At 41.9% G+C, this 14,976-nt stretch overlaps 1 protein-coding gene and 1 long non-coding RNA gene across 2 annotated transcripts; both read right to left on the reverse strand.

Annotated features, from left to right (window-relative positions):
- Positions 1-73: 73 nt before the first annotated feature.
- Positions 74-8,126, reverse strand: LOC131580521 (uncharacterized). Its single transcript, XR_009277885.1, has 3 exons — positions 7,967-8,126; positions 5,074-5,279; positions 74-1,004 (listed from the first exon to the last, which is right to left on the reverse strand). It is a non-coding gene; the product is annotated as an uncharacterized LOC131580521 (long non-coding RNA).
- Positions 8,127-12,098: 3,972 nt separating this feature from the next.
- On the reverse strand, positions 12,099-14,768 carry LOC131580519 (pulmonary surfactant-associated protein A-like). The gene is made up of 4 exons (XM_058841844.1): positions 14,687-14,768; positions 13,950-14,123; positions 13,288-13,365; positions 12,099-12,584 (listed from the first exon to the last, which is right to left on the reverse strand). The coding sequence occupies exons 2-4, from the start codon at positions 14,086-14,088 to the stop codon at positions 12,208-12,210; spliced, it is 594 nt and encodes a 197-aa protein (XP_058697827.1). The 5' UTR covers positions 14,089-14,123; positions 14,687-14,768; the 3' UTR covers positions 12,099-12,207.
- Between the last annotated feature and the right edge of the window lie 208 nt (positions 14,769-14,976).

Raw genomic sequence — 14,976 nt, forward strand, 5'->3', positions numbered from 1 at the left:
CTTACCACCTGAGTTCTTATTTATATATGAGACAGGGAGTTGACTCAATAAGCCCATATGACACAGTTAAAACCTAAAGTAAATTTAATCATGTTATTTCCCAGAGTACATTTGCATAATTTAATTCATGTAAATGGCTGCTGTGTGTTTACATTAACTTCTTGTTGGTGTCTGGCCTGGCCTATCTGAGCATTGGACCATTCCTTGTGCTCCTGCTCTAAAGCCAGGATGGGGTAGGCTTTGTTCCAGCACTAGGGAGTCGAGGAGAGAGGAAAATTCATATAGAAGGGAAGAACTTAAGAACATTTTAAACCATTAAGTTTTCAGATCAAACAACAGAAGCAGGGCAGACTTATTTATTGTAGCTTTCTCTGATTTTTTTTTTTTTTTAAGGTTTTGCAATACAACCAGACTAAACTACTGCCTCCCCAGAGTATCCTGCATGCTTTTGATAAGTCCACCTGTCAGTCAGCTAATATTTACGGTGTAACTATAGAGAGGGAGGCTTTCCTGATATTAATTAAGGGAATACAGCGCTGCCTTATCCTTGCTTCTCTTTCAGTCTATTATAACACAGGAGAAGAACTCAGTCTAGGAACTGAGCCAACTACAGTAATTACAACCCAGCCAAAAAATGAAAGCAAAGTGCCGAGAGCTGTAGTTCATGACCACAAAATCACACACGTTCCCTTTCCACAGGAACTTAGTAACAACAGACTGGTAGACCCACTGTTTTTGGGTGGATCACAGGTAGTGAGAGTGATCCTGAGAGATGTTATCATTGTGAACCATCCTCAGGGCACAGGTGGTGCAGCAGGAGTGGCTCACACCAAGCCTTGCAGTGAAATCTGCGGCACATGCTTCATTCTCCAGATCACCACTGCAGCGGGGGGCAGCAGCATCAGGAAACTCATTACCAGCACTGTAGCAAAAATGACCAGCAGGATTTCCCACGGGGCCAGGATTGTTTCCACCATCATTTCCTCCATGTCAAGAGTCTGAAGCTGTTAAGCAAAAAATATGCTGCATTATTTATTTGCAACCAGGAATTATGTCTGAATGGATGTGTTTGTTTTAGCCAGCATAGGGGCGTCAGCCTCTTTGGCCTATTCCTTTCTCAGCCTGAAGAATAAACCCATTTCCTGGGCTGCAGACCCCAGAAGAGTTCTTCCTCTTTCTCTCTGTGCCCATAGGAGCCTCCATAGAGCATCAGCCTGCCTTTCCCCCTTGGCTCAGCTGCAGTTGCCGGTGCTGGTATAGACTCCCTACCCACCCTAAAGCACTGTTCCTAACCCCTGGGGAAGCCTTTCTCTTTAAAATTTTGATTTCTAAGACCCTCTTCTCCCACTTAGGGCATCATTACACAAAATGATTACTATGCTGACATGTATCAAAGCCAAGGATGAAAATAAAAGAAGATGATGGAAAGGAGAACAGGAAATTGAACTGAAAATATTCAAAATGCAATATGCAAAATATGAAATATGAAAATATTCATCAGAATGCATATTTTATCTATTTCCATGTGTAATGCTTTAGAAAGAGCAGGGTGCTTAGGAAGGAGTTAAATCATGTTGATTTTGTCAAGTGCTAACAGGTGTGTCCTAGGGAAGGCAGTGTTCAATTCCTGCCACAGGACCCACACACCTGAAAACCATCAGGACTGCAAGTCCTCTTCCAGGACCCACCCACCTGAAAGCTGCACAGTGGGTGAATAAAAGGAGGTGCCAGGGGGTGAAGAGGTTTTATTCCTCCGCAACCCCTTGTACCAGTAGTGAGGAGGTTCCATGAGGGGCTGCAGTGCTGCCTACACTGTGGGAACTGGGGCTACAACTCACCAGAGGAGGTCTCAGATTTGTCTAAGTATGTGCTTTACCGGGTTTTTGTTACTAAATCCTGACCTTTATGTAAAAGTGAAGATGGAAACAGGGTTGATAGAATATGTATGTCTAAGGAAAGTAGAAAATTTGAATAATTTCCAGCAATTGTGTACATGACTGTGTTAAAATTATGATTAGCTCAATATTATTTTTATTTTTTTTTCCTGTGGTTTGTGAGGAGAGTCACTATATGTCTGATAACAAATCTTGGAGGATTTAGGCCATGATATCGTTAATGAAGCCTAGCTATCCATTAGCAGACTCCTGGTGGAGTTCACCTTGGCTGCTGTGTCACATTCTAGTTAGAGTAATCTCAAATCTTACAATGACAGAAAAAGTACAGGGGCTGCAGATGGAGCCCCCCTAGCTCAGGGCCTGGAGCACTCTCAGCTGCTCTTTTCTTACCAGTGAAGCCACATACCTGAGGCAGGATGGTGACTCAAGCTGGAATGCTGCCCACCAGGTTCATTCCCTGAAGTGGGTTGTGCTTTGTATCTGTTTTCACCCAAACTATAAAATAGCTGCTTGATTTTGTGTGTGTTTGTGGGCTCTGACCATAGTTCTGCTGATATGGGCTGTGCTGCAAAGCCCATCAGGCTCTGTGATATTCTGACCTTTCCTCTGGCAGCCTTTGGAATTATTCTCCCGTGTTGGAGAGGAATTATTCTTTTGCTCAGGGAGCTTCCTTGTGCTGCTTCACTGCTGCCTACAGCTGCTGCCCAGGGAATGCCACGGGTTGTTGGGTGTTAATAGGGGTGTCTTAAGGAGTGCAGTGTTCAATACAATTCCTTCCACAGGACCCACACACCTGAAAGTCATAAGGCCTGCCAGTCCTTTGTCAGTTCCCACACACCTGAAAGCTACATTAGCCTCCTGTCTGCTAATTTGAATCTCTTTGTCAATTAACTCCTTTAAATATCTCCATTTCTGACTTGCTTTGTGGTACTTTTTTCCACCTTTTTCTCTGTCAAGCATCTTCTCTAAAGCTCTTGCTGTTGTTACTTTTGCTTTGTTTTCTAGCTTTTGTTTCAAATCTTGCTGTTGTTTCATTCCCTTCATTTTCCCCCTCTCAGTTTGTTGTATTTCCCTATTTTGAAAATTCAGTCACAGTTTGCATGGGAAATCCCTGTCCCCATTCTCTGCTCTATTGATTTCTCACCAGTGTTGGGATCTGGGGGTGAAAAAATCAAAATCCATTGAGAGCATCCACTGCTCTGCCAGCAGCCAGATCTGGTGAGGGTGAGAGCAGAGCACAGCCCCTTTCCTTAAACCCTGGCTGTGAGGGAAGGTCACACCTGGTATTTTTGCACAAAACAAACCTCCAGTGATTTTCATCTGGACTATATACCAATCTGTGTAAGAAATAGAGACCCCAAGAGATAGTGGATGCTGAGGGTGAAGGAAGGCTCTGCTTTTTTCCTGTGCTGAGAAAGCAAATGCTGTGGTTTGAGGTGGGGGAGGTGAGGTGTGCTAAGCACATATCCCTCTCCTTCATCCCTTGGTGGAGATAATATAACACATTTCTGTGCTTGGATCAGGAGCTGCTGTCCTGCCAGCTGTACCCGGGCAGCGAAACCAGGGCTGGACAAAGCAGCCCTGCCTGGAACTGTGGGGGGAGCACTGCAGGGTTTCCATCTGCCGTGGCCCTCGGTGAGGATGATATGGCAGATGCAATTGGGAAGTGATGGGAAGGTCTGTGATAGTGTTGAGGCAGCTCTGAGGATTGGAGGATGTGCAGTTCAAGGCTGTAAGAGCAGCAGTTCATTTGCCAAGGGCCTTGCTCACCTTTTGGAGCTGTTGGCTACATTTGTTTTATCTAGAAAAGCTGCTGCTGACTAGGAAGTCATGCTAAGTGTTACATAAAGTCTCCTAAGTGTCTATTTGTTCTGCATTAACCTATTCTAAGCTTTTCTTGTACTTGTGTTCTCATGCCCTAAGGCTTTTCTTAGCTTGAGTGAGTGCTGCACAGCCTCAGGGCACAATATGCAGTGTGCTTTGGTCTTTGGGGGGCTGAATGCAACAACCCTGCTGCTGTGACAAAAAGTTGTGTCATGAGTCAGTATTATAATATACATCATTTTCAGTAAGATAATAAAGAATAAGGCACATTAATGCAAGCAGAACTCATCTTGAAGGGAACATGGGTGCACTGCCAAGTGAAGCTGTTCAGCTGTGGTGCTGTGCAACCAGCAGAGGCTGCAGGCCAGGACTCAGTGCCCTTCTGAATATTTCATGCCTATCTCAGCCAGCCCATTCTCATCAGCACAGCTGTAAAAGGTCTGGGACTGCTCTATTTATGAGCTGTTTCTCACAGGGACACAGTATTTGATAATGGGAGGACATAAATGAGTCAAAATAGTGATCAACCAAAACATAGCTCTGGAAATACAAAGTCTTTAGAGTAAGTGCATACTGTCACTGGAGCTTTGGGAGTTCTTTATCTCAACTAAAATCCTCATCAGTGAATGAGTAAACATGTCAGATCTGGTCTCTAAACCAAAAAAATAATTTATATTGAAGTTTGTTCTAGATCTATCCCTAAATTTAAGAAGTGGATAGATGAGTAAGGGTGCTTGCTAAGAGTTGAGCTGAATGCATTGAATGACATGCCAGAAATGACTTATTTAGAGAACTATACAATAAATAAGGCAGTTGGAGAGGGGAGGAAAAGGAGGCCTATTAGAGGTGTGACTTGTGATTGTACCTCCCATTTGCAATGTTTCATTTAAGATTTGCCTGATGGCTATACAAATTGAGGTGGGTTTTTTTTCTATACTATAGTTGATGAAAGACCATTCTGGATGCTAAAGGTGGCTTAATCCTAGCAGAGTGGACAGAATATTTTCTTAGTGAAACCACAATTCTATCCCTTAATCCTCCAGAGAAAACAAGTATAAACATATATTTCTGGACATGAAGCTGATATTCTTCACTAACATCATATATTTAATACAATCTAAAGTAGACCCTGTAAAAATGTATCCTAGATTGTGGATTGCTTTGCTGCTCCCTTTATCTTAGCAAAGATTCAATTTTGAGTTGCAATACTTGAAGACCATGGCACACAACTCTTGCAGAGGGCAGTACAAGCAGGAAACAAAATACTTTAAGTGTTTTTAGCTGATGTGCTGTGTGCTGGCTTATGGCCTGCTGCAATATAGAAAAGCCATAAAACACTGATTTGAAGCCTTACCTTTTGATTATTAGGAAAAAGAGCAAAACCACATGGAGGGGGACAACGATGTACTCTGTGCTGCTGCTGTCTTGCAGTGGAGTGGATGGGCAGGATGCTGCCTTGGGGCCTCTGCCCTCCAAGGAATCCACCCCAGTCCTTCCAGCCAGCTGGAACTATTGAAGAATGCTTTTCCTGCCTGCTGTGTTGAACGTAGTCTTTGCTAGCTGTAATGAACATAGGTTAAAAAGGCAGTTATTGTTCTCTGCTAACCTTGTTTCCCCCTGCCCACTCCAAATTACACATGGATATCTTGATTTTAGAGTACTAACAGTAGGGAGAACCTTACAAAAACCCAGATATATTTATCCCTCTACCACACAGTGATACTTCCTCAATGTTCAATGAAGACAAGTGCTGAAGGTAGCAATACTGTTAGAAAAAAAAAAGGCTTATTTGCAGTCTACAGAAATAAGTGTGAAGGTTCAAGACAAGCCTCTGAATCTTACAGTAACATTAGTTATTGTAACTTGAGAAGTTTTCTTGAGCAAGATGCTTTTGGGAGTTGGTAGCCTCCCAGTCTGTAACTTGCTCTTGGTTGTGTTTTCTTTGAAAATGTATTGCATAGGGCTAAAAGTTGAACTACTATCTGAATTAGCACCTAGTTATATAATTTATTGGCCTCCAAACTACAGAATTATTGGCTATCATATAATAATTTTTACTCTTTGCCTGGAAAGTCACAAATCCTAGTACTACTGGCTGAGCTCTGGAAATAGAAAAACAAGTTTTAAAACTTTGGGAGCCCAGTAAATTTTTAAGTGCAGCCATCAAATGGCAGAATGGATTGATGTCTGCAAGGCCTGTTTTATATCTGTGAATATTTATATTTTCTTTTGTTTCTAGCAGATATTCTGGTTAGTAGCTACAGCACTTAATGTCAGTCAAAGACTTTGTGAAATCAAGTGACAGTGCTCAGCTCTTACTTTGGTGGAGATGAATACAGTTAGAGTGGATTAAAAAACACAATCAACAGTACAAAACCATATAAAATTTGTATAAAGTACAAAACAATATATGAAATATTTAAGACTGATTATTAGTGATATCGTCATACAATTTTTGATTTATTATTAGGTCAGCGATTCCATTAGATTCTGCTATTAAGTATATCAGATAAAACCACATGAACAACATTGAATTTCCAATATCTTCTACAAACAGGGCTTGTAGCTGCTTATGTGGGGAGGGGTTTTATTATCTGCACCTGAGAGCTGCTCAGTCAGATACAAAGACAGGCTCCCAGCTGCTTTAGCACAACTGGAGCTGTGAAAATTTTACTGTGTTGCAGAGGTGTGACCACTCTTCTCCCAGGCACACACTTATTTTAGAGGAAGAACAAGCTGAAAGGGGTAAACCAACAACAACAACGAACTTGTTCTGCTTCATTTCCACTCAGTGATATAAATATTTGCCCTTCAAGTGGGGAAAACAAGTGCTACTGCGTACTTGTTCTCTAACTTTACTGCCAGCTTCCTGCTAACACTCCAAGATAATTCCCCTTGGCTGGTTTTGTGAAGAGGTCACGGCTGCTGCTGCAGCGTCCTCAGTGTGCCCTGTAACCCCGTGCAACGCAGCAAGGGAATTCATTCCTCTGCCTCTTCCCTGGCTCTGTGCTACAAACAGAGCGAGCAAACGGCAGGAGCAGGAAAAGTTCTCACACCTGGGTGTCTGGCACAGTGATGGACCTTGAAAAGAGGGTGGTGATCCAGAGATAACTACATTGCAAGTTAAAATTACCACTAAAAACTCCTGAAAGAACCAGAAATCAAATTAATGAGATTAGTACCTTAGAGAAAAGGCTTAATTTCAACTGTGTAAAACCTTAAAAATAGGTCTAATAATGCTACTTTGGTCTCTAGAGGGTCAAACCTTTCAAACCAAAAGTGTATGAAAGCACTTAAAATCATTAAAATATTAACAGAAATTTCACTGAATATTTTTGTTATAAATATCTCCCTCTACAAGTAACTAAAGTATTAATTAAAATATTTCAGTATTCATTTTCTAAAGGATTTCAGCCCTTATAAGGCATGCAGCAGTTTAGTCTGATTATTTTTAAGTCAAATCTGTATTTATCTTTCAGTGAGTAAAGTCACTGTAGGATACAAATCCAGCTTAAGATATTTTAATGTGAAATTTGGGTTCAGAAATTAAATGTATAAAACCTGGGGGAAGATTTTTAAAACCAAAATTGTGATGAAGACAGACTATTTAATAGACAGAACTAGCACAGCAAACTGTTGGGATTAAGCTGATCAAGCCCTTAGTTTCACCTCACTTCCAGATGTAATTGTAATCAGGTGACTACAATGAAAGTTAAAAATGCAAGAAGAGTTTTTCAGCTGTTGTTTAAATCACACTTTTCTGGACCTATAAATTCAGATTTTTGTATTTTTTCTGGAAAGATGGTTTTGTGCTCTCATGGATAACACATTGTGGCACATGTCTGTTAGGTTTCTGATTCTTGAATGTGTAGCAGTGAGGAGATACCTACATCTGAGTCAAATACATCTCTTCTTCTGAAATATTTAGATTTTAAATGTTTTTGAATAAATTTATACGAGCTGGAGGTGTGCTAACTGTAAAAGGAGAATAAAGGACTGCCTTATGCAGTCCACTTACATAATTCTAACAATTTAGCAAACTATTTTGCACTTTAATTATGTGAATAGGAGCCCTACGTTCTTCAGACTTTCCCCACTGACAACCTTTCACCCAAACCAGGAGTATTTTAGTTATCCCCCTTATTTTTCTAGACAGGCATCAGAGCAGTTGAGTTTGTGTGGAGGGTTTTTGTCTTTCCCTGCCTGGTTCCCTGGAAGTTGGTGTCGGTATTTGTGCCCGCTCTTACCTCCTCAGCGGCCCGGGGTGTGTGGCAGGCGCTGCCCCGGGCCCGAGCGGCTCTGGCGGCCGCATCCCGGGAGGGCCGGCCGGGCTCCCCACGGCTGTGCCGGGCTCAGGTGAGAGCCGCAGGGTGCTCGGGAGCGTGTTTGTACTGCGGTGCCTCTATCGCCTCCCACTCGGTGCTCTTAAAGCGGCACAAGCCTTCCCGAGGAGGCGAGGGAGCCGCTCTGCCCTGGCCGCGGCCTGCTCAGGGCAGGGGAATAGGTGACTTGACACGCTCAGCCTGCTTCAGGAGACAGCCGCTTGCAGTGAAAAATAAAGGCTCGTTTTTCACCAGAAAACCACTTGGGCTTTCCTTGTAAATCATCTTATTTACTCACAAGTGAGTAATGTGATTAAGTAACTCATTCTGTATTATGGACAGCATGTGCAGCATTCAGAAGTATGAAGGCTGATGCCCCTAAGTTTATTGCTGATCCAAGCTGCTCATACACCCAACTCTCTTCCACCTATGTCTATTCAACAACCCACTCGCTACTTAACAGCTTAGCTTTATTTAAACATTTGAAAAATCACAGCCACGCTCAGGCTGCTGCAGTATCTGTTATATGAAGTGCATGTAAAACCTCTTCAGAGGCTTTCCTAGCCAGCTCTGGCTCCTGTCCATGCTGCTGTGGAGGTGGCACTAGCCAGGCCCCGAGAAGTGACCCTTCTGCCTGAGCACACTGCTTCATCTGGCTCTCCACAAGAGAAGATGTGAAGGCCAAAGTGCAGCCTGCCTTAAAAATCGAACAGTGAAGCCTGTGGGACTGTCTGTGCTGGGATGGACACATCCAAAGGGCTGTACAGAGCTTCACATTGCAGGGATGTCCCTTTAGACCTCAGACCCACACAAACATCAGCAGGGTTTTCAGTTTCTTCCAAAGCAGAAAAAAATATTAACTAGGGTATTTTCACAGAAAATAACAGTTGTTAAGAATAATTTTTCACATGATGGATATTTTTATAGGACTCAAAACAATTTGCTGAACAATTCTTGGTGGGGAGTGGGTGGGTGGAGAAATTGTTTTCCACTGTACAAGGCAGAATCAGTAACACTTTTCCCCTCAGAACCTGACAAAGTGACTTCCACCTCGCTTGATATTTGACACTAATATTTCATCTTGCTAAAATCAAATTCCTTGTTAAGTTGCTTTCTAAGAAACCTGTTTATCCTGTTCTTTTACTAAGTCTTCAGATTAATACAATTTTAACTTTGCTTATTTCTAGTGGTGGTACTATTAGTTCTACAACTGAAAGTAGAAAAGTGCTTACCATTGACTGAAAATTGAATATCACAGAGTTCGGCTTGTCAGCATGCTGGGTGGTCCAGAATATTCACAAGTACTAGTAAATACAGGCCAAATAGTGGCAGTTTTTAAAAGCACAACTAGTATTTAAAGTTAGGATAGGGTGAATTAACCTTCTAAAATATGTTCACAAATATTTCAGGAAACAGGTTTTGAAGTAAATGCTTGCTAGCCTTGGGAAATCCTTTGTTTTTACAAATCAGTGGAATGCTGTACAGCCCTCTCATTCAGATTTAGGAAACAAATTCAGTGCCCAAATGCTGCCTTTCAGGCCAAGACTGCTGTTTCTAGACCTGCCTGCTGTCAGCAGGGTTGTTGAATCCAAGCTGCTGGCAGCTTCAGGCAGGGTGACAAACATTTGCTTTGAGGTTTTGTGTTTTCATCCCAGTCCCATGAGCAGCTACAGCATCTCAACAGGGCATCTGCAGCTTTGGAGGAACAAAGTCCTTTACTCTCTTCACTAGGAGCCCACAGGGGAAAAGCCCACAAATGGGGCAGTGCTGGAATATTGCTGTGGCACATCTTCATTAGACTAACACTGAAGGTAGCTGCTTTCTTTCACACACCTGAAAATAGCTTTAATTTTGAGACAACTCTGTGATCCCCTGGAGATTAGCAGGATAAAATAAAAAGAACTTACCACGGCTTTAAATGTTTGGTGGTGCTGGGCTGTGTGTCCAACTTCATTCTCAGGCTGATGGTAATCACTGTAAATTTCTTAAACTTTATTGGAATATGATGAGTGGAAAATTACTACATGAGATGATGCCTGTGATCCTGTTTCCTTGTGCTCGTGGCTGAGTTAATTTCACAACAGGAGTCACGCAAGGCTGAAGACTGGGCAGGTGAGCTGATGGGTGCAGGCAGATACTGGTGAGCTGTAAAACATTTGTAAGAATAACTTGAAAATAAAACAGTGCCACATGGACTCCTGAATCCTCATTTCCCCTCAACGTACCTTTTTCATCTGGGTTAACAGAGCAGTCTATCTAGACCTTACATGATGCGGGATTCAGTAGTTTATATTTTGGCTGTGCTGTCCAGAATAAGGCATTTGTTAACAGCCTGTAGCTCTCCTTTCATGCCAAACAGATGCATGGATAAATAGGACTTTTCTCACAAGTTTTATCTTTGCATATGTTAAGGTAACTTTATAGCTCTTGGAAACGAGGTCCTGTATAGTGTGCTTTGTGATGAAGGATTTGAACACTACTGGAGGGAGGAATTGAATCTACCTGTGGAGGTGGGCACCTGCAGGCACCAGGATGTTCAAGCAGAAAGGTGTCTTGGTTTCACACCAACCTTGTCGCATTAATTTTCCTAATACCTGGAAGACAAGCAGCTTAGTTTGCAGAGAATAACAGCAAGAATGATTCACAGGCCCTGACATCAAGCAGAGGGCTGAAAGAAGGCCAGGAAGACCCATTCCTTGTCACAAAGCAGGTTGTGAGACCATGTGCCCAAAATAATCCTGTAATTGAATTTAAGCCAGGAATGTTGTGCATGGCAAGTTGCTGCTCTGGAATTTGTGATTTGCACAGCTGCAAGGTTCCAAGCAGCCTCTTTGCTGGCCCCCAGGTTCACAGGAGCTGTGAGCACACCTTCCCTTCCCTGCTACCTTCCATACCTGTTCTGTCTCCCTGTCATGCAGAGGGTTAGGGGAGCTGATCTGGCTCTAGAGCTGGACACGTCCTTGCTCAGGTTTCTGTGGCCAAGCTGGGACTAGCACAGTGTGAATGAGTGTGACTGATAGTCAGGCATTTGACTTTATGGAGGCATCCAAAAGTGCTCAGCCAGCCTTTGCACCCTGTCACAGAGCTGATGCTGAGCCTTCATTGCCTAAACTGTGTTTAGGTCAACTGCCCTGGAGAAAGGAAAAAAAACAAATCAGACATCTCTGACTGTGCAGCTATACTGCACAACTGTGAATCTAAACCTGGGAAATTCTCACCTTCAGTAGGTGAACAGACTCAAGCAAGAAAGCCTAGAAGGATTTGTCTTAATCCTTTGGCTTAAGCTGGACAAAAAAGACTGAGCAGCTTCTGCAATGAATGCTGAGTACAAGTCACTTGACATCTGCCAACCTTGGCCCTGTGGGAATCCCAATGAGGGTCTGACAAGCACCTTGGTGGTGCCCAAAATTAGTTGTATCTGAATCTCATGACAATATATCCTAAAAAATTGGCCTCATCATGGCTCTGTTGATTTTCCCTACCAGATAGGCCCAGTAATTCTCCTGTTGGCTCCCATATATTTTCTTCCAGGGAACCTTGTCTTTTTGTGTTCCTACATCTTTTAGTCAGGAAAGGGATTAGGAATTGCTAAACAGGTGGCTTCTGGTTTCCACTTTTGAGGTGCATGAAGGCTAAAGACCTGCTGACTCTGAAATTTTCCAGTGGGAAATGTTAGGGGGATGGCTCTGTGCCACCCCAGTCTTCTTTCAGGCCACCTATTGGGGGTGAGGGTGAAAAACAGCATGGGCTGGGCAACAGCAGAGTGTCTGCAATGGGGAGATTTGGTGGGGGAAACTTACAGGAAGGGATCAAAATACAGCATAGAGGTTCATGGGTGCTGGAAGATCTTGTGGCTGCAAGTCACTTCAGATACGCGGCCAAGAACTCTGATTTTTGATCTTGTAGTAAATCAGCAGGCTACCAGCAGTAGGAACCCTTAGGCAGTAGTATTAAGACACTCGGTGGGCAATGATTAACAAAACAGACAAAATGGCCATTGCTTTCATTATACAGTTTCCTCTTTATGGTTGACCTTTGTTTAAAAGACAAATTAAACTGGGAAAGAGTGAATTTTATTTTTTCATGCTGTGTTATCTAAATTCACTAGCTACAAATGAAGATACAAGTGGCAGGGAAGCATATTCCAGAGAGCAGCAAGGGAAGCACTAAAACTGGCAGACAATAAGGTGATTCTTGTTGCACTTTTTGTCATTCCAAGTGCCATCAGTGTACATCTCCACACATTCCTCCTCCCCTTTGCCAGAAGGTTCATTTGAATACCAGTTAGTATAGCTTGGCTGAGCACCATTCAGGAGCTGGAATTTGCCTGGAATAAGGGATTGCTTTATCCCAAGGTAGGCGTAGGTGTTAAAATATTTCACAAAGTACAGAATGGCATCATTCTCGCCAGGGCTCCTTGGAGTGGCAATAGAGCCTCCAGCCTCTTTACATTTTTCCAGTGTAGTATCAAAATCGGCTTTTTTCCCATTGCTAGCAAATATTTTTCCTCCAGACTCTGTTATCATCTTGTTCAAGCGAAGGACTGCAAGAGGAGGGAAAAGCTGTTAAACAGTTGTGTGTTGTTTTGTGCTCACTTTGCTGTCAATTCTGACTCCCGTTATTTTGCTCCATAACTTTAGATTAAACCTAGGTAAAGGTAAAGAAAAGGAGAACTTGAAATCAAAGATTTCAAGGAAATTTGAAAATTAGGAGCGGGGGGGAAAGGGAAGAAACACATAAATACACAGATGATGAAACAGGAGACTCACATAAGCTGGAGAAGGAGGAAAGGATTTCTATATTTTAAAAGGTATATGATTTTCTTTGGGACTCTCCATAAGACTGAGGTGGTTTGCAGTATACCAACATTCTTGAGTGAGTGGGACCTTAGATTTGATCTGGTCATGATTGTCTTGGCATGTTTTTAGTGTTTGTCTGTTGGGGGCACAAGGTGTGCATGGAGCAGCTCTGCATAGGCAGGGGTTCTAACCTGGCATATTCCTGCCTTGCTTGCACTCATACTTCAGAACTCTTATCCAGGTGTCTCCCACTAGTTATGAAATTCTAATTCCCGCCTCCCCCATTTGAAAGTTTTCATTCAGTGATATACCAGTGAAGAAGAAGATATAAAAAGAATGCAGTGAAACTGCAGAAAATTCTGCCTTTTTCCTGAGAAGCAGTCTTTTCCCCACCTGGTCTATCCCCACTAACCCAGTAGCAGCAGAAAGTAAAGGCAGATAAAATACCTCCTTCCAGTCTGGAAATCCGATGTTCTAGTTGACTGACGGTGTCCCCATTTTCATTACCAGCCACTGGTACGGGATCTGTGAACAAAACCACCTATTATGCACTTTGCATTACAGTTTCAGTCTTGGCTTTCAAATAAAGCAGAGCTCATTTAAGAAATGAATACAAACTTTAAAGATGTTTGTGTGATAAGTTTTAGTTTACTGCTGTGTTTTAAACATGTAATATATTCACACATTAATCTTTGTAAGGATAAGGGACAAGTTTCTGGAAGTCACCTGCAGAGCAGGGATGTTTATGGAAAATGAACTGGAAAACTGAGTTAGTTTTCTCTCTAAGTGATTGAGCCAGTCCAGGCAAAACACTGACACTAGTGCAGTAGGTTTAGTTAATTTCTAATTGTGTCTAAGGACTGAATCCTCAACAGAATCCTTCAGGCTTTTCAAGCGCTTGCTTACAGCTCCAACATAGGACTCAGCAACAAGTTTCTTGTGCTATGGAAGATTCTAAACTTTTCTCTGAGTTGAACCACTGCATCATTAAACAGAGATTTAAGCATCTTACTTCATATAAGGAGTTAGTGAAGTTCTGATTATTTTATTTCAAGTAGATCACACATCAAATTATGGCAGATAGCACTGAGTTTACAAAGCACCAGTACCTGGTATTTGTTGTTTGTTAGTTCCACCTCCAAAAAAACGCTTGAAAGGAAGAAATCCTGCAAGTGTACCTTGCGCACAGAATGGGAGCAGGAAAAAAGCTACTGCTAAGATTTTGTGCAGCTGTGGAGACAGCATCATTTAAAGCTGAGGGTAAACCAGAGTGATGTAGAGTCCTGCATTTGAAAAAAAAGAGAAGGTTTTAGAATTTTTCTGGGTGTGAAGTCTTACGTATATTATGCTCTGCCTGCAGTGAAATGAATGACATTCATGTAGTTGCAAAATTATCTTATTTCGGGCAATTAAAATATTTTTCCAAAAAAACAGTCTGCTAAGTCTACAAAAGTCTGCAGAGCAAAAAACCCAAAGCATCCCTTCAAAGCTCTTTTCTGTACATCAGATACCATTATATGCCGTTTTTCCTCACACAAAAAGTTAGTTTCATTTTACAGGAGAGCAATAGAGACATGGCTGCTGTAGCAAGAGAGTGTTTAAGACAAAGTGGGACATGCTGTCTTTGTCAATTGGTTTAAGAGCAAAACAACTGCTAATAATTATTTTTCTATTGCAGCATCCATTTTTAACATCTCTTCACCTCAGATGACATGGTCTATAAAAAGAGGTGAAATTGTTAATAAAAATGTAGATACACGCACATTGAAATTGGAAAACTTTGTGATACGGTTCAATAGATTCAACATAGTTTAAGCAGCAACCTATCTAAGGATGTTCAACTTACCTAGTAGCTCCAGTGTGAATTAAGAAAGACTCATTCAGTGGTCCAATTTATAGGGCATGTAACATGAGGTTCATCATCTTACCTGCAGAAAGAACAAAGAATATGTCATATGATAAGAATTTACATATAAATGGAAATCTAATGAACTTTAACTTGAATGAAAGGTGGATTGTTTTCTTCAAGAGGTAAGCATACTTAAAACATGAGGAAAGTGTTTGGAGGTACTTTTTTAACTTGTAGAAACACTTTCACAAGTTCTAAAATGCCAATCCCGGAACAGAATGGATTTC

This window comes from Poecile atricapillus, chromosome 6 (genome assembly GCF_030490865.1).
Source record: "Poecile atricapillus isolate bPoeAtr1 chromosome 6, bPoeAtr1.hap1, whole genome shotgun sequence".
Taxonomy (NCBI): Eukaryota; Metazoa; Chordata; class Aves; order Passeriformes; family Paridae; genus Poecile; species Poecile atricapillus.